General features: G+C 39.3%; 1 protein-coding gene across 2 annotated transcripts in view; it reads left to right on the forward strand.

Annotated features, from left to right (window-relative positions):
- SEC24D (SEC24 homolog D, COPII coat complex component) overlaps positions 1-26143 on the forward strand; it is a 113702-nt gene that overhangs the window by 71554 nt on the left and 16005 nt on the right. For both annotated transcript variants that reach the window (XM_064477897.1, XM_010985522.3), the window contains exons 9-13: positions 3733-3871; positions 7168-7283; positions 14203-14327; positions 20466-20657; positions 21229-21322. In XM_064477897.1, coding sequence (XP_064333967.1) covers positions 3733-3871; positions 7168-7283; positions 14203-14327; positions 20466-20657; positions 21229-21322 — 666 coding nt within the window. The remainder of the gene's footprint in view (positions 1-3732; positions 3872-7167; positions 7284-14202; positions 14328-20465; positions 20658-21228; positions 21323-26143) is intronic.

Consider the following 26143-nt stretch of genomic DNA (forward strand, 5'->3'; position numbering starts at 1 on the left):
TTTCTAGGTTGCGCCTCATTTTCTTTGAGCATCTATTTTTATTTTGGATTACAATCTGTGAACAGTTTAACATTGCTTTCATTAGTGATGATTTCCCAAGTATCCTCTACCCCTACCTTGCTCTCTTAATTGCATATTTGCATTATTGTTTGTTTAATGTCTTTCTATGCTCCTGGGCTGTATGTCCTACCAAGTCACACAACAAACCCGGCACCGATTGCACAGATGTTAAAGAGAATGGCAGGGAAACTGATGGTATATAAATATAGGAAGACTTCAAACAATGTATTAGTAGTGCCAAGGAGTTATTGATTGATATACTTTGTTGTCTACTGCTTTGACATGGAATAAGAACCAGAAGTTCTAACACTGAACCTGATTTCTCAATTCTTGCCTGTGGTCCATATGCACAAAAAAGAGATAGGTTTTATTCAATTGAAGTATTTTAATTAAAATTTAGTACCAATAAGATATTTGGCATAACACTTGTAGTCCAAAAGTATAAGCAAAAGGTTCAGGTATTAGTCTCCCCTGCTTCCTTCCCAGCACCCCCATCACTTGCGTGTTATGTAAACTCATGCTACACAGGACCAGAGCCAGGAATAGCCAGATGAGGGTTTTAGAGCTGGACTCTCCATCCTTTCACGTTTTCCATTTAAGAGAAGAACAGAAAAGAAAGAGCCGGCAGGGATATACTGGAGGCCAAAAGATTAAAGCACATTTACACACAAGATTATAAGATGTGAAAACATTTCTGAGGTAAGTATGATATAATGCCTTGGTAAGAAGTAAACAAAACTTAGTTTTTGGAAAGTCATCTAGTTTTTGTTTTTGTTTTTGTTTTTGTTTTCTTTAAAAAAGCCATATACAGTAAAGTTGAACTCAGAAGAAAATTGAGACTAGCTCTTTCTGGGCTCCTGCACACTACTGGAGAGCAGATAAGCAGACATCTGGAGAGAGCAAAGAAAACCCTCTGATGGTTTTCTGCACGGCCTGAGAGAGATGAAACAAGGCAGTGGAATTTAGAAACCCAAAAAGAAAATGTAAACAGTTCAAAAACTTTTAACATTCTTTACTGTCACCTCAGTTGTCTGAAGACCCTTCTTACTGATCCATCATCCAGTTTCCAAAAGAGTGAAAATAGAAAACAATTAAATTCAAGTGTGTTTAACAGCCTCAATACAGTCATAATTCGACACCAGTTTGTTCCTAGACATTCCTTTTCAGTTCTGCAAGTTTGAATCTGCCAGGACTGGAATGCTTAGGTGTTAGTGGCCGACAATTTCAGTAATTTTAGGCTGGGCCTGCCTTTGAGTAAATCATATCAGTAAAAATAAGGTTAATTTTCCTTCCATTACCTCTGCTTTGTCTAGCAAATAATTGCATCAGCTTTCATTTCTAAAGTATCTCAGGGAATTGATTATAGTCCTTGAACTCTTTGAAAATAAAAGGATGAGTGAAGTAAACTTGGCTGGAGTTTATGCAAACTGCAGACTTTAATACTAGCGTAACTCTTCTTAAAAGCATCTCCTGATCTCAGAGGTTGAAGTTGTAAAACAGAGCAGCAACCAAAGTCATGATCGATGATTGGATTTTTTTTACCCAGAAAAAGCTACCTTATCCTTAGATTTTTATTATCTTTCACTTCTCATTCTGATTCTCCGTTCATTGTCTTAAGAACCTCTTGTTGGCACCTGTAGCTTGTTTGCTTCTCTTTTGTCCCCTCAGATTATTTCTTACTATTACCAGTTGAAGAGGTTACACATTTATCACTTTATACCTTTCACACAAGAAATTTTTATTTGAAAAATGTTACTTATGTCAGTATTTGAATATGTATATGTGTATTTCAATCAGACTCCTCGAATGGTTTTAGAATCTACTACGACTTCCCAGCTGTGAAAGATGTGTCATGGTTTCCACACGTGTTTATGAGGAAGAAGCAGCTGAAATATTTATTGTTTTGTTCTGGCAAAGCCTGACTGGCCACCTTGAGAATCTTTTGTGAGACACTGTGTCATGGGATAAAGAAACAGAAGAGGCAGAGTCAGCCTCCTTGCCTAAATAAGTGAACGTTATTATGTATTTCTTCAGAGTTGCATTTTTGAAGAAATATTTTGTATACTGTGCCTCTCAATTTTTTTTTAACCATCAGATTGTGTCAGAAGTTCTTGAAAGGTAGATTCCCTGTCTTCTAGGTCATTTTTACAATAACGTGTTACACTAACAAGTTAGCTGATTTAAATTCTTTTACTAATAAACACCTTTAGAAACTCAAGCCTGTCTCTAACTCTGCTGTTAAATATGCACGCTCTCCTGAGCTGAGTGGTTTTGAGAGAGGAAAGGTGGTTCTGTACAGATCTGATAACAAGTTAGTTATCTCATATCCGATAATGTGTGCAGGCATAGTACTCTGTCCCACACGTGGATTCCTTGTCACAGCCCTACGGGTGGGACACCAGAGCGACACCCATGCTGTAGATCAGAAGAGACCAGAAACAAGACAATCCAGTCCATCTCTGGCTTCCTGGAGGCAAGAGGTGGGGGAGAGGGCAGTGCAGAGGGAGTGACTCTGAATATATTTGTTTTTTATCCTTTCCTTGATTCTTTTGTATATTATACTACCTGGTTTTTTTTTTTGTTTGTTTTTTGTTTTTTGTTTTCTGCTCTGAGACCTCACAACTCATTTCTGAAACCTCACTAGTGGATTAGTTCTCATGTTGAACATGTAGGCAAGACAAACAGTAGATCTCTCTCCCTCTCTTTTTTTTTTTCCCTAAGAAAACAGCAGAAAATGGCCTTATGGCCCCACCTCATTGCCACTTTCCTCCTGCTCTGCGTGTCTGACTCCATTAAAGAGCAGTCAGCTTTATTTACGCCTTTTTCTTTAAAGGAAAACTTAGTTGATGTGCCAAACCCGGTAGTTGTCAAGCTTTTCTAGACATGTTATCTTTAAGGAGATTTACAAAAACAAGAAGAATCTTTGTGGTTTTATTCTGAGAGCCAGAAGCGCTGAGAAACAAGGCAGACTTCTACTGCTGAGCATTTTAACTTTCAAGCTGCAGAAGATGTGTTATGGTTTCCACGCATGTTTATGAGGAAGAAGCAGCTGAAATATTTATTGTTTTGTTCTGGCAAAGCCTGACCAGCCACCTTAAGAGTCCTTCGTGAGACATTGTGTCATGGAATAAAGAAACAGAAAAGGCAGAATCAGGCTCCTTGCCTAAATAAGTGAACGTCTTCAGACAGTTGCATTTTTGAAGAAACGTTTTGTATACTGCAATGGAACTGTCTAAACAGCATACTGCTGTGCAAACTAGAGCCTTTAAAATCAGACCCAATTCCCTTCTTTATTTACAGTTAATGAACAAACTTAGCAAAATATGTGATACAAGTTGTCCAGGACATCTTCAGCATAAGCTTTGTTAAGTATTATTATCATCATTGTATTTTTTCTCTTTCTGTCTCCACACACGTAGGTAAATATACATACACACATATACATTAATATGAGTATATGCTTATAAATTAGATGTGCAGTTAAATTCATTTCTGTTTGGGTATCGCCTTGAATGTCCAGGGAGGCATCCTTACTCCCCTGGTGAACGCTAAGGGTTGAGTTCCTTAACGAGCCCATTAGAAGAGTTTTCCAGTTACAGCTAACACCTAGGACTTCTGAAATACCTGGAAATCCCATGTGCACCTGTCTCTTACTTCACTTGCTTCCTGTAGACACCCCTCTACTTGGTGAATCATGGCGAGACCGGACCAGTCAGATGCAACAGATGCAAAGCCTACATGTGTCCGTTCATGCAGTTCATTGAAGGAGGAAGGAGGTACCAGTGTGGATTCTGCAGCTGCGTGAATGACGGTAAGGAGAGCCAACGTGTACTCTCAGGGAAATAGAACGTATTGTACTTCTTAGCTCAGGAAAAAATAGACCCATTAAAGCTCTTAGTTACCCCGGAACTTTTCCTAAACACCTTCAATAATAACTCAAAGGAATGATGAGAGAAGGAACAGCCTCCCAGGTTTATCATCTGTAGACAGAAGAGGTAAAATTTCCTTTCGCCTCTGACTGAGGCTTTGTGGAGAGGAATTGGGAAATGAAATGACTTCCCTACTTTGGAGTTTTATGAGAAACATAGCAACTTCCCTGTGGAACTCATGCATTCATATGAGACTCCGGGGGGCTTGGATGTCCTAAACTGAGTGTGCTCTGGTTGGTTTCTTTCAGGGAAATTATAAAGAACTTTCTTTTATGATAAACTTGAGAGATGGTTCCCTTTTTCACCGTTCCTCCCAGTTATTCTTGAATGTGAATTCATCAGTATTCAGGAAAAGCTCAGGTATCACTACGGGCTCTAACATGTATATAGATTTCTTTTCCCGCCAACATGAGTGACAGATCGTCTAACAAAGAAAAAAATCATCGTAACGAGGGGCTTCCCCAGATTCACTATATTTTCAATTCCATTCCAATATGAATTCACTGATGTTGAAAAGTAACTTCAGGCTTGCCAAAAGCACTTACATTTGTTATATTTATAACATCTATTTTTAGTTCTTTGGTGTCAACCAAAGCTCATTCTCAGGCTGTGAACATCCCCACGTTCATTTACATTTATAGTTTTTCTAGAACTGTGCGATGAGTATGAGAACATGAGTCTTTTCTGTGTTTTCCTCGTCTTCTCATCCTTGTAGACACCCTTCCCTGCAGGTCCCCGATCTGAGGAGTGTATAGCACTCTGCCCAGGAGCCACGTCTCCTGTGGCTGCTCCCCGATGGCCTGTGAGCTCAGGCACAGCTTTCTGCCCATGTCGTCACGTTCATGGCCTCTGGGCTCCCTGTATGTTCATCCTCTGGTGGGAGAGTGATACTGTCCCCTTGTTTACCTGCCCCCTGATCACAGTCCATGGCTTTGCCCAGCTCCCAGTGCCAGAGACTTGACACAGTGAGGCTTTCTCACGAAGACCTCCAGTCAGGTCTTGGAAGTGCCTTGCTGTGGAGCGGATTCATTGGTTTCAGCCTCATCTCGAAGACTGGGTTACGGTCCTCGTGGGAGGTCTCTCTCCTTACTCCACCTGGGGGGTCTACTCGGTACAAATTGGGTTTAGTGGTGAGACCAGATTCTGCTGCTTCTCCACCCTTACTTCTCTTTCTGAGGAAGATCTTATTCCATCTCTCATCCTGGATGGACTCTGCCACTGAATCTGGCTGTCACACAGTCGTGGGACCTGGATCTCAGGGACCCCATGACAGTGCACTTCCCTCTTATTTAGTTTGGGGGAAAATGTTACAAGAAGGCAGAGGGCTCTCCCTGAAGTATTTTGATAAGTGTTTCCACCAAGGTCACTAGATCTCAGTGTCTTCACTCAAGCCCTCAGCTCTCCAGCAAGGTGATCAGAAATTTATCCAGGACCTATCCACTTGGAGCATCTAGGATCTTTAATTTGGTGTGACTCTCTGGCCTCACACCCAAAGTGTCAACTCAGAGCCTTAAAAGGCCCTGCCACTTCCCGGTAGAGGAAAAGCGCTCAGAGTTCTTATATTTCTGGACAATAAATTCCCCTCCCTTGGGCATCCACTCCTAGGAAGCTTCCATGTTCATTTTTTGATAGGGTTATTCATAGTAGACTCCAATATTTGTTCCTACAAGGAAGCCAGACTCCCTTAGATTTATTTACATTGACAGCTACATTCTTCATTTAGGTTTAAAGAAGACAGGACTTTGTTAGGGTTCGAGAAAACCCAGCAGGTGTGGTCACATGGTTCCACTCTATTTCCCTTCCAAGTGTCCAGAGGTTGCACAGTGGGAAGTGTGTGAGGCCAGAAGACACACAGGAAGATGAGTGTCGTGTGGCAGTGCATAATTTATGGGGGGACTTGAATTCTGGCTTATAAAACATGACACATGATATTAAATGCTAACAAATATAAAACTCATTAATTTTAAGTGGAAAAATGTTCACATATTACATGCAGATGTGTGAATGAAAATAAATTACAGAAACGACGTAGAAATGACCACCTATACATCCTAGAACCAGCATATCCATCTCATCTGAATGTCACAAAATAGCAGTTTAAGACCCTCATAACTTTCTTTGCTCAGCTGAGACTATCAGTTTCCCACTGCTGTAATCTTCCCAAGACAGTGAGTTTTCCAAATCAGAGATCCACACATACATATGAATCTTAAAAAGGTTTAAAAAGAAATGGCCACAATGTGGTAAGAAAATAGAAAAAAATCAAGCTTAGTGATTTTTTTAAGTCCAAACTGAGAAAACGGTCCTGTTATAATCCATGCTAGTTCAAAACTAAAAAGAAAGAATACTGAGCTATTGGTTTTAAAACAAAAGTCATTGCTTCTGTGGTTTTACAAATTTTCTATGAAATGCTGAAAAGCAGAGCATTGCTGGTTATTCTAAATACGTCTGTTGTCAGTGGTTTAATCGCCAGCCCTATTAATCTCAGGGCAACAGGAGTTCGTTTGCGCGGAGATGCCAGGCCATATTTGTCCAAGTGTTCAGCGTGTTACTCATAAGTGTTCCTGTGCTGTTGGATGACTTCCAGGACTTTGCCAGAACTAACCTTCTTAGACATTTGAATCGAATTAAGAGTTCCTCAGCTGAGATCTTAGTGGTGTAGTCTTTCCCTAATACAGTAATCTTCTCCACTCTGAAGCCCAGACATTAAAGATTACCATGCGAACTCCCCACGGCTGAAGACATCTCTTAATTAAAGGATAATAAATATTTTAGTTAACAGTACAGTCCAAATAACCAATGTATGTTTGCTGATGCAGTGAAAATTTAAATAGAAAAGCCGGGATTCCTTTTAAAAGAGGTAATTAAATAGGGACAATTAAATTTTGGTTGCGACAACTGAAAAACACCAGTACTTTTATCCCCTGTTTCTCTATCCAAATAATTGACGGTCTTTGTCATCAAGAACTTGTAGAAGGATCGAATGGGTATTTTAGAAAACCCTCATTCTTTCTGAGCATGCTTTTTAATGGTGGGTATTTAGAGTATACTGCAGTCTAGCTGTAAAATATTTTTTTCTTGTGCTAACTCCTTTCTTCCCATGATAAATTTTGAGAACTTACTAAATTGTCTGTGTTATAAAAACAAAAGATTTCCTTTCCTATTTTGTTTTCATTAGTTCCACCATTCTATTTCCAACATCTGGACCACATTGGAAGAAGACTGGACCACTATGAGAAGCCAGAGCTATCTCTAGGATCTTATGAATATGTTGCTACTTTGGATTACTGCAGAGTAAGTGTTCCCCGGGCTTCAAGTGTTTACACATGGATGTCAAATACTAGTGAATAACTTTCATATGTAATGAACTGACTCTTGATTCACAAACAGCTTTTTGGTGGTGCCACGGGGATGGAGCAATGCCTAAGACACAGACCAAGCCTTCTAGGCTGTTAACATAATTAAATAACCAGCCCATCCACTGCAGTGATCCTTTTTAAAAACTAAAAAGAGGTGGCAGAAATAGAAAACAATAATTTAATTCTATGTCCCTGTCAGATAGAATATGCTAGGTCCTCAATACAACAGTTCCATGTAAAACCTCTGCCTTATTTGTTTTGTCAATCATCTCAGAAAAATTTCCCTTCCAAGGCAAAAGCTCAACCAGTATGGTCATCAGACTGTTGATGTGTTTCTTCTGTATCACCCTTCTCCGCTCCAGTTGTCACTGCACTGCTTGAAGGCTCTCAGAATCTCCCGTAGTCTGTTTCAGCAACAGATCCTGGGATCCTGGCCTCTGGTTTCCTCACTTTAAAATGTAACCATGAGACCCCCCCCCCCAATCTAAAAAATTAAATTAAAAAATTTACGTTTCCTTATCAGAGCAGCAGTAGCTGTTGGACCCCAAACTACCATTTCAGCTGTGTCTTCAGTTGTACAAAACTCTTACCCACATACTCTGAACTCATCACTCCCCTGCTCAACTACATGCTTTGATCTAAGATATTCTTTTGACCCAACTACCTTCCCATCCTCCTGATACGTCTGTACGGACCCCACCCAGCAAACCCCGACTTCTTCTCTAATACCTGGCTGAAATTTTAGTTAATGTGAATGTGTGTGTGTGTGTGAGCATGCAATGCAACCCTCTCTGACTTCATCAAGGTTGTTATTTACTAGTTCTTCTGATTTTTTTTTCCCCATAGGATTAGGTTCATATATCTGTTTTAGCAGTTCTCCCCATAGAACTTAAATCCTTTGATATTTTCCCTCTGCATGGATTCTGGTCTCTTTGGAGACAAGAATCTTGTCGCAGCTGTCTTTACAGCATCTACCACAGCGTCTGCCATGGGGTGGGCAGTTGATCAGTGCATGTGGTTGGCTGGATGGGTGAATGGGTGAATGAGTGAATGAATTTGCAGGTGTGTTGCTATTCCCAGGACTGGCTGTTTCCCTTCTCCAATGTCATAGTGACAGTGTTAGTGACATCATGATGGGTACCTTGCAGGGCTTTGAAAATCTTCAATGATTTGAAATATCTTATTGGGTAATCACTTCAGATTTCAGCTTGTATATGAAGGACCAGGTATAGATTTGAAGAAACAAAGTCATTGTGACTTACTTCCCTTTCCAAAAATGAGTTCCTCCTAAGGCCCAGTTCTCAGAAAACACCCTCTGACTCACAGATTTCTGTCATAGATGTTTGCTAGGGGACCAGTCCATGTTGCACTGAATGTAAGTTGCAAAGAACATTTTTCCTAACTAGAAGTTTTTCAACTGAGTGGATTTTAAAATGTTTTTCAATTAACATAACTTTTGCAATTGTTCTAGTGTTTTGCATATATTTTTCACTGTATTCCCTAGAACTACTTAGTAAAGGAAAGTTAATCTGTTATTAGTCTTAAATGTAATATTTGAACATATTTTGGGAAACATAAGAACTTTTTTGGTGCAAGTGCTTTATCTCAGGCAAAAAACATGTTCTAAAGTACCAAATACTTTTGGACAGTTTATTTTTTCTCCACTGCTATTGACAGAAGGAGAATGATTAGGCAGAACATAAATATTTGAAGTTAATTAAATGTAATAAGGCCGTTGTATCTAGTGATGGAAAATTTATTCACTGATCTTTGCAACTGTAGTGTAAATCTAACTATGAGTTTCCAGTGCTCTGCCAAAAAGGCTATATTATCTTGATTTTATGCTTTTTTGAGGGGGGGGGTAGAAACTTAGGCAGGGAGTCAAATCTATTTCTGGGAACAAAAGTCTCAGTATCTTCAAACTGTTATCTGGAAATGTTCCAGATGTCTAGTTGATGGGAAATCTCACCCAGCAGGCAAGGGACCAGATAAAAACCGTACATTTTGAAGAGTTTTTCCTAAGCTCAATCTTCCTTTTATTATTCCAAGTAGAGTTCATAATAAAAAATGCTGTGACTATCTTCAAGCTTAATTATATATTAAAATAGAGTATAAATGAATTGCCTTAGGGATTTGGACGATGAAAAAGAGCTTATTTAACTTGTATGTGTATTTTTTAACACTGCACAAACTCAGAGGAGAATTACAAAGTCACATTTTCCCTATTCATTTTATTTTATCTGAATACCAATTTCAGATAATAAAGTTAGCCTTCATTGAACACTCACTGGGTGTGATGCTCTGTGCTAAGTGCTTTCTATGTATTGTATCATTTAGTTCCCACACTGAACTCGTGTGGTGAGTACCACCATTAAGTGGGGAAACTGAGGCTTAGAGAACTTAAGTACCAGCCTCAGGCCATACATACCGGAAGTGGTGGAGCCAGGCTGAAAGCCATGTGTGTAAGAACAGAACCCCTCTTCTCTGTCGGTACACTCTTCATAGGTAGGCATGTATTTACAGAATCACCATGGAGTTCCCCCCCGGGGAAAAAATAAAAACCCAGCTCTATCTCATAATTGAACGTTTTTCACTTTAGAAGTTTACAGAACATATCTACATACAAAGTGTACCTGAAATGTAAAATCTCATTCCAAACTGGCCTTTTTTTTTTCCTAAGTAAAAACGTAGTTTCTCCATTTAATTTTAATTCACACAGCATGTCCAAGGCACTTTGGCGATGTGTGTGAGTGATACCAAATTAGCAAGAAGGTGAACCTGATCTCAGAGTCCTTCCCATGCGTAGACCTGATAAGAAAAGTATGTAATTATGGTATAAACCCAAATAGGATAAATGCTGTGAGAGGGGAGGAATCAGAGTGCCGTAAGAAAACAGAGGAGCAATAGTTTCTGATTTGGAGGATGGGGAAGGCTTCAAAGAGTGAGAGACACTTAAGCTGGTTAAACCAGCAGCTGAGGATGGACATGTGGAAATGCAAGGAGAGCTAGATGTTAGCAGAAGCAGTTTCTCAGAGGTATTCGCACTCACTGCGATTTCTTCAGTGGCTCGGTGGGCTTCGTAGATGAGTGATGGGCACCCAGTATAGGGACTAAGATAAGTGGAGGGTGTGTCCCCCCTTCCCCCCAAACACATTCAAATTCAAATATTTTTAAAAAGCACTATGCCAAACAAAGTATTTTTTTCTGCCCAAATTCTTGGCCCAGGCCCACCAGATTGTGACTTCTGGGTAGGAAATGTTTTGAAAATGGCAAACACTTTAATTAGTTGGAGGAATGTGTATTAGGGGATAATGGGAAGTGAAGCTGGGAAATTGTTTGGAGAAATAGACCATCGCTTTAATTTCCACTGGGTTTGACATCGTAGCTTTGATCTCTTAGGTTTTTATACATTTTGCTAAATGAGTATTATGGGGAACCTCAAGTGCCAGGCCATGGAAGAATCTGTTAATTTAGTAGGCCATGAGGACAATTAAAGTTTGCAGAGAGGGAGTTGTTTCCATGCATCCATCCATCCACCTACACATTCATTCACTCAGCCAGCATTATTGAGCACTCCATTGTGCTAAGCTCTGTGCTTGGCTCTGGGGACTCAGTAAACTTCCTGTCCTCAGAGGCAGTAGCATTGTGATCTGTATTGTGTCTTGGTCAGCCATCTGTATAATGAGAGGAAGGAGAATGGAGGCGGGGAGATATTAGAAGTTAATGTAGTTCAAGCAAGAGAAAATGAGGGTAGGAAAGCAATAACTCAGAAAATTAAAAAGTGAATCACTAAAAAAAAAAAAAGTGAATTACCAAATGATCCAGTAATTCCACTTCTGGGTATATACCCAAAATAACTGAAAAGAGAGTCTCAAAGAGAGATTTGCACACCCATGTTCATAATAGCATTAGACATAATAGCCAAAAGATGAAAGCAGTCCAAATATCCATATATGGATGAATGAATAAACAAAATGTGGTGTATACATCCCATGCAATATTATTCAGCCTTAAAGGAAGGAAATTCTGGCACATGCTGTAACATCAATGAACATTCGGGACATTATGCCAAGTGAAATAAGCCAATCACATAAAAGACAAATACTGTATGATTTTACTTATTTGAAGTACCTAGAGTAGTCCAGTTCACAGAGACAGAAAGTAGAAATGTAGAATGGTGGTTGCCAGGGGCTGGAGAGAAGCAGGGCTGGTAAGTGATTGTTTAATGTGTACAAAAGTTTCAATTTTGCATGATAGAAAGAGTTCTAGAAATGGATGGTGGTGATGGTTGCACAGTGTGAATGTACTCCACGCCAATGAACTGTACATTTAAAATTGGTTAAGATGGTAAATTATGTGTATTTTACACAGTTAAAATTAATTTTAGGGAGAGGGTAACAGCTCAGTGGTAGAGCACAGGCTTGCAAGCACGGGGTCCTGGGTTCAATCCCCAGCACCTCCATTAAAAAGAAGATTTTTTTAAGGAAAAAAATGGGTGTCTAAATTTGGGTACTGGAACTAGAAGGAGCTGTAAAGGGCTTCATAGTGAACCGGGTGTGGGTAGTGAGGGAGATGGACAATTCCACAGAGAAAGTGAGATTTCAAGCCTACGTTATTTTAGAGGATCATGTTTTCTGTAGGTTCCTTTTAGAAAAGACCAGCATAGTGGGAGAAATGTTGTCTTAACTTCTATGATTTTGAGTGTAAGGTGCTGGCAGGACTTTATGGGGAGATGTGCTATAGCTAATTACAACGCTGGTCGGAGGCTCTGAAAAGGGACCATGAGGGGAGAGAATTTGAGTCGCCGCCTGTGTGGAGGTGCTGGTTACAAACGAGCAAGTGAGATTCTGTGACGGAGCACAGGGTGAGAAAAGGGAAGAGGGTGCCCTTTGGAGAAAGATAAGAAAATGAAAAACAGAAACAGTGGTCAGAGAAGTGGGAAAGGGGATGACACCACAGTGCCTCGGCGGCTGAAAAATTGAAAGCCGTCTGCCATGCCTACAGCTGCAGAGATAAAAGAGATTGAGGATGAGAGCCAGATTTTATTTCAAATCACTGTCATTTGCAACCAAAAGCAGTTTTAGTAAGATGTCACAGTAACCAGGTTTTTACAGAGTTCATACTTGTTAAGCTTGGCTGGACAAAGGAAGCTGGATTAAATGGGTAGAGTCATCAAGGCAGCCAGTGACCAAGCCATTAGAGATGTCTGGGCACAGGATGACAAACTTCCGGGTGGTTAAGAGTAGAGATGGGGTAAAATGTGTGAAAGAAGCATTTTGAAAGAATAAATCAATAGGATTTGGTGATTGAAAGAAAAGGAAGAGTCAGTTTCATCTTTTCAAGCTTTTGAGTCGATGTGTGGTGATGTCATTGATAGTGCAGGGATATTGGAAGAGAACGTCTGCCATTTAGAGGAGTGGTGAATTAGTTTTGCATACATAGGAAACAAGTTAAGGTGAAGCATTCCAAAGAAACGTGTAGGTTGGAGATGTGGAAAATGGTGGGGAGCTGGTGGTGCTGAATTTAGGGGAGAATGAAAGAATGGTAAGGCACGTTTGGCTTGGTCGCAGAGAGGTTTTGGTTTAATTAATGGAAACTATTGCTGTTTTCATTCTAAGTAAATCAACATAAATCTGTGTTATTTAATTTGGTTTAATTAATGGAAACTATTGCTATTTTCATTCTAAGTAAATCAGCGTAAGTCTGTGTTATGAATTAGTCTAGGTGGGATTCAGGAATGATTTGCAGTAAAAATCACAGCTGACATAGACAGCGGTAGAGTTCTTTTTTTTTTTTTTTTTTTTTGTTAGTCTGATTTTGGATGTGGCAAAAGCAATGAAGTTTTCAGGTGGATAATTTTCAAGTCCTGCCATTTTTTTTCTTCTTTTTTTAAATGAAGGATGTTCATTAGAAGACTGTTACATCTAACCCTGTAGGGGATAGAGGATGAATTAGTAAGATAATTTGGGGATATTATCATCTAATTTTATAATTGTGACATTTAAAATACAATTTTAGAACCGTTTTGTCATTTATCATAAAGTTAAAAATTAAGTTAACCTTAATTCTTTATTCTCTAGTGTGAGTTACTCAAGTTGTTTGCCTGTGGTTCTGTTTTCTAAATATTTTGTGAGATCCAACTGAAGAATTGCTTCCTAAAAGCTGTTTGAACACAAGCCAGTAAAGGGACCCACAGCCACAACACATTTATGTAGCAGCTGCTTTATGTTATAGTGATTGCTTTAAACAGATAGAAGGCCCAATATTCAATTTTGTTGCCATAAAAATGTAAGAAATAGGTATATATTTAATAATACAGTACAGTTTTTTAAGTATACAGTTATATGTTACTATATAATTTCATATCTTTAAGGCGCTTATGAAGGAAAAGGGTTGAAAATGATGATATCAAATTAATTTTTACTACAGTTTCAAAACCAGATGCTAATTATAGTTTCTCACTATTTGCGGGCACAGTTTTCCAGTTTATGACTTTTTTGCTATGAGGCCGTGTTACAAGCAAGGCCACCACAAGCCTGTACTCAGCTTTGGACAATTGTGGTAATGAGGTCTTCCAGGTGCTGCGGAAGTGAACCTTCCCTGCTCAATAGCATAATCCTGAGTCCATAGTGGGACTCAGGTCAGACCCTAGAAAATAAGCAATTTTTCTGTTTTTTATTTTTTATAGCATCAGAGACTATGTTCCAGAAAATGATTTAATTACACAGATGTTAGGTCACAAAATATTAAATGAGCCATCTGATTCCGTTCAAGAGTTTCTGGATGTTTTAATTGGATTATGAAATGTATACACTTTATAATTATATGTATATGATTTGTTTGCTTTCCTGTAGAAGAATAAACCTCCCAACCCACCAGCCTTTATCTTCATGATTGATGTTTCATACAGTAACATCAAGAACGGACTTGTGAAGCTTATATGCGAGGAACTGAAGACCATGCTGGAGAAACTTCCAAAGTAAGAGAACTCACATTCTTTTTGTAATTATACAATATTGCTGAATTAGTTTGTTGGCCTGAAAACAAGTGCTGAGTGGCCCATTGATAGCTTTTGCTATTGGGAACACTGGATAATTATTTATAAATTAAACAGCATCAAACAGTCCTTAAAAAGTCAGAGTGACCTTTTGTACAAAGCAGAAGAAACAAACTGATAAGACATAATGCTATGGTAAACAACATTTAAAAGACATTGTAAATTATAAGGAAAACCCCAAGAGTGTGATTGGAAAGACCTTAGAAGTCTGTTAATTCACTTTGCAAAAGCGTTGATTTTCCCGTGGAAGCTGGTAGTTGCTGGGTGTGGCAGAGAGTTGTAAGGAATGCCAGGAAACTGAACTGCTGTCTTATGGCAGGCGCCGTGGCTTTTTAGCCACATTTCCTTTTACCCTTAGGATGAACTGTCTAACCCCTCTGCAGCTTCACTGCCTCTATGTCCTGTAACAAGGGCACAAGGTACATCACTTGTCTTGCCACTGCAGCAGGCAGTGCATGAAAGGAAAGGTTGAAAGGTCTTTTAGCAAACAAGATTGTGTTTCATAGTGTACAATATAGAGCGTCTAGTACGGAGACTTGGGAGCAAGAGGAAAGCCTTCCTTGATGAGAGGAAGACATGCTTCAGAAAATAAAAGAGGCTTGGAAGGATTGTCTGAAACCTAGTGTCTGCCCCAGTTTAAACTCTTCCACCCCTCCTTAGCTCCTGAATGTGAGCAACCTCTGTCCTGGAAAGGGGTGCTTTGAGAGGTGAGTTGTCTGTAGCTCCTAGGTCGCCCCCAGACCTCAGGTGCCCACTCCTCTGTATTTGTTCCACATATGTCTGGTGTTTTGGTGCGTGTGAGGCTCAGATGAGTGAACTCTGGACCTCCCAGGAATCATTTTGTTTGTATTCATGAAGCTGAAGTCATAATATTCTCAAGGATGATTTGGAAAAGCAGTGGGGATGTTTAAAAAACATTGAAGTGATTTCAAACTGAATGCTCCAAAGAAGAACGAGCTGGGAGCAAGTTGAAGAGGAGGCATAAGAAAGGCATCTGACGCCTGCTAACTGACTGTGGTTCCTCTTACTTCATTCTCAGGGACACTTGAGAAGTATGGGCTTTCTGCTGAAAATGACTTTTTTTTTAATTGAGTTATAGTCAGTTTACAATGTTGTGTCAATTTCCAGTGTAGAGCACAACTTTTCAGTTATATATATATACATACATACATATATTCATTGTCAGATTCTTTTTCACTGTGAGCTACCACAAGATCTTATATATATTTCCCTGTGCTGTACAGTATAATCTTGTTTATCTATTCTACATATGCCTGTCAGTATCTACAAAGTTTGAACTCCCAGTCTGTCCCTTCCCACCCCTCTCCCCGCTGGCAACCACAAGTTTGTATTCTATGTCTATGAGCCTATTTCTGTTTTGTATTTATGTTCACTTGTCTCTCTCTTTCTTTCTTTCTCTCTCTTTCTTTCTTTCTCTTTCTTTCTTTCTTTCTTTCTTTCTTTCTTTCTTTCTTTCTTTCTTTCTTTCTTTCTTTCTTTCTTTCTTTCTTTCTTTCTTTCTTTCTTTCTTTCTTTCTTTCTTTCTTTCCTCTTTTTGAGATTCCACATATGAGCAATCTCATGTGGTATTTTTCTTTCTCTTTCTAGCTTACTTCACTTAGAATGACATTCTCCAGGGACATCCATGCTGCTGCAGTGGCATTATGTTCTCATTTTATGGCTGAATAGTATTCCATTGTATAAATATACCACATCTTCTTTATCCAGTCATCTGTCGATGGACATTTAGGCTGTTTCCATGTCTTGGCTATTGTAAATAGTGCTGCTATGAACATTGGGGTGCAGGTGTCTTTTTGAAGTAGGGTTCCTTCTGGATATATGCCCAGGAGTGGGATTCCTGGGTCATATGGTAAGTCTATTCCTACTCTTTTGAGGAATCTCCATACTGTTTTCCACAGTGGCTGCACCAAACTACATTCCCACCAGCAGTGTAGGAGGGTTCCCTTTTCTCCACAGCCTCTCCAGCATTTGTCATTTGTGGACTTTTGAATGATGGCCATTCTGACTGGTGTGAGGTGATACCTCATTGTAGTTTTCATTTGCATTTCTCTGATAATTAGTGATATTGAGCATTTTTTCATGTGCCTATTGATCATTTGTATTTCTTCCTTGGAGAATTGCTTGTTTAGGTCTTCTGCCCATGTTTGGATTGGGTTGTTTGTTTTTTTTCTTATTAAGTCATATGAGCTGCTTATATATTCTGGAGATCAAGCCTTTGTCAGTTTCATCTTTTGCAAAAATTTTCTCCCATTCTGTAGGTTGTTGTTTTGTTTTGCTTATGGTTTCCTTTGCTGTGCAGAAGCTTGTAAATTTAATTAGGTCCCATTTGTTTATGCTTGCTTTTACTTCTATTGCTTGGGTAGACTGCCCTAGGAGAACATTTTTAAGATGTATGTCAGACAATGTTTTGCCTATGTTTTATTCTAGGAGGTTTATTGAATCTTGTCTTATGTTTAAGTCTTTGAACCATTTTGAGTTTATTTTGGGGTATAGTGTAAAGGAGTGTTCTAGCTTCACTGATGTACATGCTGCTGTCCAGTTTTCCCAACACCATTTGCTGAAGAGACTGTCTTTATTCCATTGTAAGTTCTTGCCTCCTTTGTTGAAGATTAGTTAACTTCTCACTGGGCTGCTTTAATTCTAAATCTGAATTTTGAACTGGAGCAGTGTGAAAGAAAACTACTGTGATTTCTGGAAATGGGCTCTCCCTCTCTTTCCTGTCTCCCAAACTGGTTCAAATTAGTTTTTTGTAACCGATTTTCACAGTCAGTTCACTAACCGCAAGTCCCTTTTCAACACACTGGTGATAATGAAGCTTGTAACCTATTGGTATAAGTTCTGAAATCACACTGTTAGGTGTCATCATAACTTTTATATTGCATTGGAGCAGACATGTGACTTCAGCAAAAGACAGGAAACCAAAGGATACTGCTGGCTGTTCCTTGCCACTTGTTAAATCTCTCTCTTAAAAGTTTTTATTCCAGCTAAAACACCTTCTCTTGTTTGATCTTTTAAAACAAATCTTGTTTTTCATTTTCTCCCCTGAAATTTATTTTGGGCTCTGTGTATATAACTTTTTTTTTTGATGGTAAGATTGCCTTCAGTTTGATTTACCTCTTTGAACTACAGTAGGCAATATGCCAAATAGCCTATTTTTAATGCACAGTATAAGTCTTGATTAGTGTCTAAGCTGTGTTCATCTCTTAGCTAATCTTTTGAAAAGAGAAAGCTAATTCCTTACTATTTAACTTTGAATTTACATCTTTAATATTGCCAGGTTGCCAGACTTTTCTGTCTGACTTCTCTGGAACAGGAGGGAAAAAGATTTGAAGTGTTTCACTTGTTAAGCTTTTTTTTTTTTTCTGGCTGTTTTTTTTTTTTTTTTTAATTTTTATTTTATTTGAGGGGGAGGTAATTAGGTTTATTTATTTATTTTTGAATGGGATACTGAGGATTGAACCCAGAACCTTTTGCATGCGAGGCATGCACTGTGCCATTGAGCTATACCCCCCCACCGGCTGTTTGTTTTTAATGCTGCTGTAGCTAAAATGTTCAAAAAGCTTGATTTTGGAATATTCTGGTTCTTCTAGTTAATAATATCTTCAGTGTTGCTGTGTCAGATTCATTCTATTACAGGGGCAAGTGTTGAGGGAAGCAGTCATTGAAAAACAAACAAAACACATTGTTCTTTATGATGTCCCTTATATAATTTTACAAACTTTGTATGGAATTAACATGAAGAAGGACTGATTCCATCGTCTTCTGGATATGATTTAACAAGACAGCTTTGCTGTTGAAAAAGAAAATTGGGGGATGGTTCTTTCTTTGTCAAATTAAAAAAAATTGTTCCCATGAAAACATTACTAATATTTTGTAATAATGTGAGATATCCTGATTAGATTTTTTTTAAAAGTGTTACTTAAATTTCAAGTGAACCCAGTGAATCCCAGGATACTTATTTCCCATCACTGAAAATACCCAAATCCAGTGGGAAATAGCAATCCAAATTCTTCTCTGTAATTTTTCTTTTGTGTCTTTTGCCTTAGTTGACTCCAGATTAACTATTAAAAGAGAATAAATGCCCTTCATGATTTGCCAGACATTTTTCACCTTATGTAATAAAGCTTTACTGGGAACAGGAGCTTAACCAGTGGTGTGCTGGTAGACTGGCTCTCAAATAAACAAAGCCTCGATTTGTAGCATCTGCTCATTCCAATTGTGGAAATACTTCCAGCCAGCTGATTTTAAACTGTCAAGTCAACATCACTCAACTGGAGTTGGGAAGAGATGCAGACAACCAGTTTATCAATTTGGGCTCTAACTTCCCATCCCAAACACAGTGTTTCACCATCTTAATAATCTTCCTCAATAAGTCTTCCACCTCCCCACATTGTCCTAGACCTTCTGGGAGCAGAAAGCATAAGCTTTGAATGCTGCCCTTATGGTCTATAATCAAGGATTCATGAATGTTAACTAAAAGGCACTAAATACCACGAGCCAAGTGAGAAGGAGTTATAGGACTTTAGGAAGAGGAAATAACTTCTGGTTGGTAGCATCGGGGGAAGTTTCACAGAAGAAGGATTTTTGCTTGGTCTTGAAGAGTAAAATTCTAATAAATGGGGAGGGGAAAGGGAAAATGTGGATATGGTATAGTCATTGGTTGCATGAAGTCAGTTTAGGATGTGGAGGGTGTCTGTGTATGTGTAAGTCTGTGTATGTGTCGTTACAAACGATAAGGATTCCCACTTCTAAAAATTTTGCAAGAATCCAAAATATAAACGTTTATGAAGTGCTTTGGGAAGGGATTATGAGGATCTATTTAAAATGCCCACGCATTTATCAAGGCTGCAGTGAAGAGCCGGTACCCTCAGTTAGCGAAGTAAGTAGAGAAGAAATAAAACGGTTGAAAGCCAGTGGTTTGTCAGCCTGCACCCTGCTGAAACATCAAAGAAACTGGGAAGTCTGTGGTGGGATCAGCAATTTGAACTCTGGGTCCTTCCATTTTCCTTTCTCTTGTACTCCGATAACTCTTTAGGCCATGTGCAAAGTTTAGAAACTGAGCAAACAAACTAGGGTCTTTTTCAAAAGAGTTGTCCCGTAAGCAAAGTAAGTTTTACCGACATCTAAGGGTCAAAGAAAATGGCATGTGTCTCTGGGGGCTTTCACGTAACCACTGAGCACTGTTACATCCACTCTGGAAACTTATTAAGAGCATCAGTCGTGTTGAGGTGTGCGGAGGGAGGAAGGGTGGGGAGAAAGAGAGAGAAAAAACACTAGAATCCAGACCATTCAATTCGGAATATACTTAGTATAGACTTGAACAGGGATATTCATGCTTTTATACTCCTTTCAGGAAGATTAAGGCCTTGTTCTTAGAACTCCTCCCCCAAAATTTACTTTGGGGGCTTTTATTGCTTTTATTGTGTAGCCGTGACCATCATATATGTGATTTATTTTACGTATTTATGCTGTATGTTTGTATGAGGTACAGCTTTCAAAGTCTAGCCCGTTTTCTAACTATAGTCCCTAGAACGTGTAAGGAGAGAAGCACACAGGAGGAGCAAGTCCCTTCTTGATAAAAATAGCTGTCCTGTTTGTCACCTGAATGTGCTTTTCTCTTGCTCCCGATGTGCTATTTGTTACTCTGACCTTCTGATGACTTCTGAGAGAGCTTTGTTTATAAAGAATGTCATAAGCCTAGGTTGTGTATGAAAAAAAAAAGCTCCTTGTAGTTGCCATGGCTTGAGAATAAATATATTAAAAAAAATGAGCAGATGATTTCATAATAGCTACTGGATTTTTTACCTAGAGTGTTGAGAACACTTTTCTCGATCCATTTAGTTCTGTAACCTCTCCCACCCCTGTCACTGTGCGCAGTATTGTTTACCCCTGGTAAACAATAATTAAGCCCAAAAACCTTTGAACATGTCTTCCAGATATTTTACAGAAGGTGTACTTACTGAATTTCTCATAGTAACTTCTCTCTCATAAATTTATCAGAGAACCTCAAACACTTTGTTTTTGTTTTTCCCCTCCCAGGGAAGATCAGGAAGAGATGTCTGCAATTCGAGTGGGCTTTATCACATACAACAAAGTTCTCCATTTCTTTAATGTAAAGAGTAATTTGGCCCAGCCTCAGATGATGGTGGTGACCGACGTTGGAGAGGTCTTTGTTCCTTTGTTGGATGGTTTCCTTGTCAACTATCAAGAATCCCAGTCTGTGATTCACAAGTAAATATAAGTACTTTATAATTTAGTTACAAATCAGGTGTCTATTTTTGATGTTTTGATTCAATCGCACGCATTTTATCATTAACGACAGGGTTTTTACACACAGATGATAAAACTCTACTCTTTATGTTAGTTCTGTCTCTTTTAAATGTAGACCTGTATCTAAAAGTGGGAATTACTTTTTTAGGACTCACACTCAACCCCAGCAGCCCCTTCTTTTTGCTGGAAAGGCGACACAAGGGAATTATTTCCTGCATGTGCATGAGATTATTCAGGGATGATACAGCCCCTGTTCCAAGAATTTATAGTCTGAGGGATCAGAAATGTAGTAAATAGGAAAAAACATCCATAAAGTGTGTGATTTTGTAAATGCCTCAACCAAATCATACATTTGGGGGCCAAACCATGCCAGGGTATCATTCCTGGAGGAATGACCTGTGAAATTCACCCACAGGTGTTCAGTGAAATAGACACCATCTGTATTTAGGCTTGACATGTTACTTATTTCTTCCTTGATGTTTATTACAATGTGCAAAATATTTAAAGCCTTTTGCTCATTCATTTCTTGCAGTTTATTGGACCAGATTCCAGAGATGTTTGCAGACTCAAATGAAAATGAGACTGTCTTTGCTCCTGTCATCCAGGCTGGCATGGAAGCGCTAAAGGTGAGAGGTAGACACTTCTAGTTGCTAGTAATTACATGTTGAAAACAGACACACAGACACACATACACACACACATACACAGAGAGAAAATTTCATCTGTGAAAGAAAAAACAGCCTTCATTAAAACCTGTAGGTTGCTGGAGGCTATTCCAAACTTCCCTGCAGATCTCAGGAGGAAGTGGCCCAAACCACGGATCGCTCCCAGCGTTTACATTCCAGAACTATTAGCATCTGAGCCACTGATTTTGTCAGGGTTTCCAGTTTAACTCCTCCCTTTGGCTTTTCTATGAACTTTATGTGATCTTTTTAAAAATTGTTTTAACAATATCTGAACTACCAGAGATGAAGAGAAAAATCCCCATCTCTCTTCTTCCTTGGCATTTTCAGACACGCAAAGGGCAGGGTCGTGACAGCGACAGAAGTGAATGGGGGCCGACTGCCAGAAGCAGACGCAAGGGTGGCTGGGTGTCTGGTTGGGAAGCTGAGCCCCAGGTACTCTGGCCATTTTCATAGGAATAAAGACAGGAATCTGAGGAAGGAAAACGATCGAAAAGTGCTTATTCTTAATCATTACTACCTTAGCACAAGAGTCAAACCACGTTGGCCTAGACAGCTAGCTCGTAACGGTGATTTTTAAATGTTAATATTAAAGTTACATTTAAATTAATTTCTAAAATGAAATGGCTGGCAGTAATGACCACTAGGAGCAATAATACCACAGAACTGAGTTTATGAGATACTTCCACATAAATTTTGCCTCTGAACATTGTCATCTGGTTGTAGTACAGTGATTCGTGCCTGGGTTTTTTGATCTTCAGAATATTCACTCATTGAATCAAAGACTTGTAGATGTCCCTCAAAAAGGCTCAAAACGTGTTAATGTCACGTGAAATTAAAGATGAATTTTATGTCGGAAGGCAATTTGGAGATGTTAGCTTTCATCCTGTGAAAGCCAGCAGCAATCATTGTTTCGGCTACAGAAAGACGTGGGAATTCCTATTTTATTCCACATGACTAACAACAAATATCTTCTGTTTCAATTTGAAACGGTTTTGCAATTGTTGTTTTCTCTTCCACTAAGGGGTCTAGAACTCCGTATGTAAATTTCCCGATATAAGTTATACATGACACCGCAAGTCTTTCCACGCCAAGTTAGTACCGGGAGTAAAATTATATTCACGTGCTTGTGCCTGAGAGGACAGATGAGTGGATGTTTTTCAGCCGGTATGTCATCAGTTAAGACAGGAGAGTGGAAGGAAGAGCCCAGGCAAGGCTTCCAGGGGCTCTGAGTCCAGATCCCAGCTCAGCCCCACGTATCATTTCTAAAAGGGAGCAGTACTGTCTTATCCCAATGGGTTCCACAGGGGCTCTCGAGGCTGCTTAGGAGGCTTCACAGAAAAACATAAAGCAAATTCGTGTGCATGCATTCCACATGTCTAAGGTGTGATACCGCAGTGGAAACGTAACTGAAACCCACTGTGTTCGTAATAAGAGTAACGTTCTTCGAGGTGACTGTACCACAGCGACTGCGGCTGTCAGTGTTCTTAGCTGCCTGTCATCTGCCAGAGGCCAGTCCATTTCAGCCAATCTATTTTCATGTCTTTTGCATGTTGTTTTTGGTTAAATTTGCAATTTTAGTGTTAGAGTAACATATGCTTTTACAGTGAGGTTTAAGAATGAAAAGAAACTAATATCTAAACATAGCTAATCAGAATAACTTTACGAATATCGAAATTAATAAGTAGCATTATTCTTACAAAGTAGGACGAACTCCCTTTATAGAAGGTAAAGAATTGTCCTTATGTAAGGATAAGGAAGTACCTTTTTAAAAGAATGCTGTGGGACATAAAGTCAGTGGCAGTTACTGCCGGGTGTCTGCTGGCGGACTGTTCTCCCAGCGCCAGTCTTCATACAGACCCCACGGCTGCAGAAGGAGCAGGGAGGCGGGGGCTCCCCCACATGTTGAAGGGCAGGTGCTTTTTAAAAAAGCAGATTTCTGGCCTCACTCCCAGAGATCCTGACTCAGCAGCTCCCCAATTTGTCCTGCTAATTATCCATATCTGGCAACCACCAGCATAAAGAATTGTTGTTCACTCTGCAGCCTCCAAGAGTATCCTCACACCAGGTTAACTCACCAGAAAATGGCATACCTGACCCGTACATGTCCTATGTTCCACTTGCGCTAAGAATGCTTTCAGTTACCCTTGATTTAACGTCTTACCCTAAGCTTTTACTTAATGGTTAAATTAAGGAAGAACACTATGGAGAAAGTTTCTTTCTTGTGCAGAACATTAAGTGGAGACATTATTTCATGATTCAGTTTCTCACATGTAGAAAGATTCGCTAACTGGTTTCCTAGAGTCAGTTGCTACACTCATTCTAACTCATGATGTTTCTTTGAGCCTTAGCTACCAAGAAAGAGATAACTTCTTCTACTTAGAGTAGATTTTCTAATATAATTACTTCTCTCCCCGACCTTCTTACTGATACCTAGTTCTTTACAGTTGCCTTACCGATTCTATGGTATATTGCCTTTAATTGTCTATTTCCTCAAAGCTTTTTTTTTAATAAATAAATTGTTGCTATAAATAACAAATTAATGAAGAAGTTTCTCCTGCATCTTCCAGGAAGATTCTGGGTGATTAAAATTCATTGCAGAAACTGCTGCTGTTCAATTGATGCTTGTCTCTGCAATTTACACTTTCTGCCTCTTAGGAACTTTATCAGGTTTGGATGAAGAAGGAAAAGTTTTCAAATAGGCTAAAAGTGTGTGTGTGTGTGTGTGTGTACATGTCTGATGTGTGCATGATAGTTTAGTTACCTCTGACAGGCATATTATATCATCCTCTTTTCAGGTCCCATGTGGCCAAAACTCAGTCAGATTTAAAATTGTGTCACTTGTATACAAGGGTACCCACATTCATGCCTGAAGTTATTAGGCTGAGAGCTACCACTTTTGAGAAAATGCAGGGTAGTATCTAAATACTGAGGAGACCACATCATTCATTCACTTGTTCTCTTAATCTACAAAGATTGACTAAATGCCTATGTTTTATAATGTAAGGACTGCTGTCCCTGCTTCTAAGTTGCTTACAGTGTGGCAGAAAGGATGTAACTCTGTAATACAAGGTATGATGTTTGTTGCTAGTATTTCCAAAAAAGGGGGTGGGGAGGAGAGCAAAGAGTAACTCTGGAAAGTCCAGGATGGCGGCAGTTCAGCCGAGTAGCTCAGGGTACTCTGTACACGAGGCCAGAGGTGAGAGTCTCATCCTCGGTGGATGGGGAGGAGAAACTGGAAGAACATCAAAGTGCAATGTTTCTTATTTGTGTCCAAGTGAAGGCATTTTAGAACTGGACTCCCCCATTTGAATGATAGCTTTACTTTCTGTCAGATAGATGCCAAGTCAAATCTCTATATAATTAGTTGTAATAAAGTTTTCAAGCAAAGACAGTAGACAAAACCTAACACAAAACATATGCTAATTTGTCATAAAGATAAAGAGGGACTGCTTGGAAAGTTCTTATGCATGCTTTCTCAGAAGTTCTTGAACCGTCCATCCAAAGACTTTGATGCACAATTTTCTGTTCTACATGATTCCATGTCCACAGCATCTTGTGCTCTCAGTGTCTTTTTTTCCCATGGTCTTTCAAAATCTGCATCTCTTTCCAAATCTGAATGTCATAACTCAACTATATGTGAATTTCTGACATTGTCTTTTCACCCAGCCTCCAAACAGTTTTCTGAGTTGTCCCTTACTTCCTCTGTAAAACTTGATTAATAGAATTTAGCAAAAAGTCGGAGGGAAATGGCCCTTTGTAGTTGGCTTCAAGTAGATCATTAGTTGGGGGGAATGTTATCTTTCAGTTGTCTTAATATGTGCGTGAATTTGGTTTCAAGGCGATGCCTCACAACATTCCTTCCACAAAGATTGATGGCACACCTGTAGAGTGTAAGGCATTAGACCTGGGGCGGCGTGGAGAAACACATTGCAGAAAAGTCAGAGTCCTTCCTTTTCATGGAGCCTCTGATCCAAGAAGACAGTAGAATAAAGTTGTAACCCAGGGTCATTAATTCTAGAAGAGTCCTATCTGCCAAGTAGAGTGGGGCCATGGAAGGAGAGGCAGCCGGCTCTGCTGAGGGTGATAATAACACATCTCTCAGGGGGAAGGACTTGGAGCTGAATTTGGAACAACGCGTTCCCCATGCCGGCCTTTTTCAACCTGTTTTCCATCCCAATAAGAATGACATGTGTCTTTCATCTAACCCTAGATGATACACTCAGGTGGGCACAATCAGATTTTGGTAAAACCATACGAATTTTGTAGGGCTAGAAAGCATGTAATGCCATAGGTGCTCTTTCTTTTATTGTTACTTATAAAAGATTTTAAGAGGATGTGATTCATGAAATTATAAATGTGAAATTTGAATAGCCTTTATATAAGGAAAAAAAGATAAATATGGCTACTTTTTTTTCAATATTGAACTTTATTTTAATGGGCCTATTTTTTTCCTTTAGGGTTTTACTCCATAGGTAATATTAACCAGGCAATCATGTATGTTTAATTATAATTAAACCGTATACTGGGTCACTGAATTCTCCCAACAATATTTTATGTCGTTACTGTTTTTCCTGTGTTATGTAACTAGGTAACTGGGGGTGAGAGAAGGTAAATAATTTGCCCGGTGTCACTCAGCTAATACAGCGGCTGGGGTTCTGGCCCCTGCAGATGGGGACCAGGGCTCGTGCTCATAACTCCTGTGGCATAAAATCACAGTATTTCCATGAGTAGAGACTATCTAGATGGAGAGAGGAACTTTCG

Source organism: Camelus dromedarius, chromosome 1, assembly GCF_036321535.1.
Source record: "Camelus dromedarius isolate mCamDro1 chromosome 1, mCamDro1.pat, whole genome shotgun sequence".
In the NCBI taxonomy this organism is placed as follows: domain Eukaryota; kingdom Metazoa; phylum Chordata; class Mammalia; order Artiodactyla; family Camelidae; genus Camelus; species Camelus dromedarius.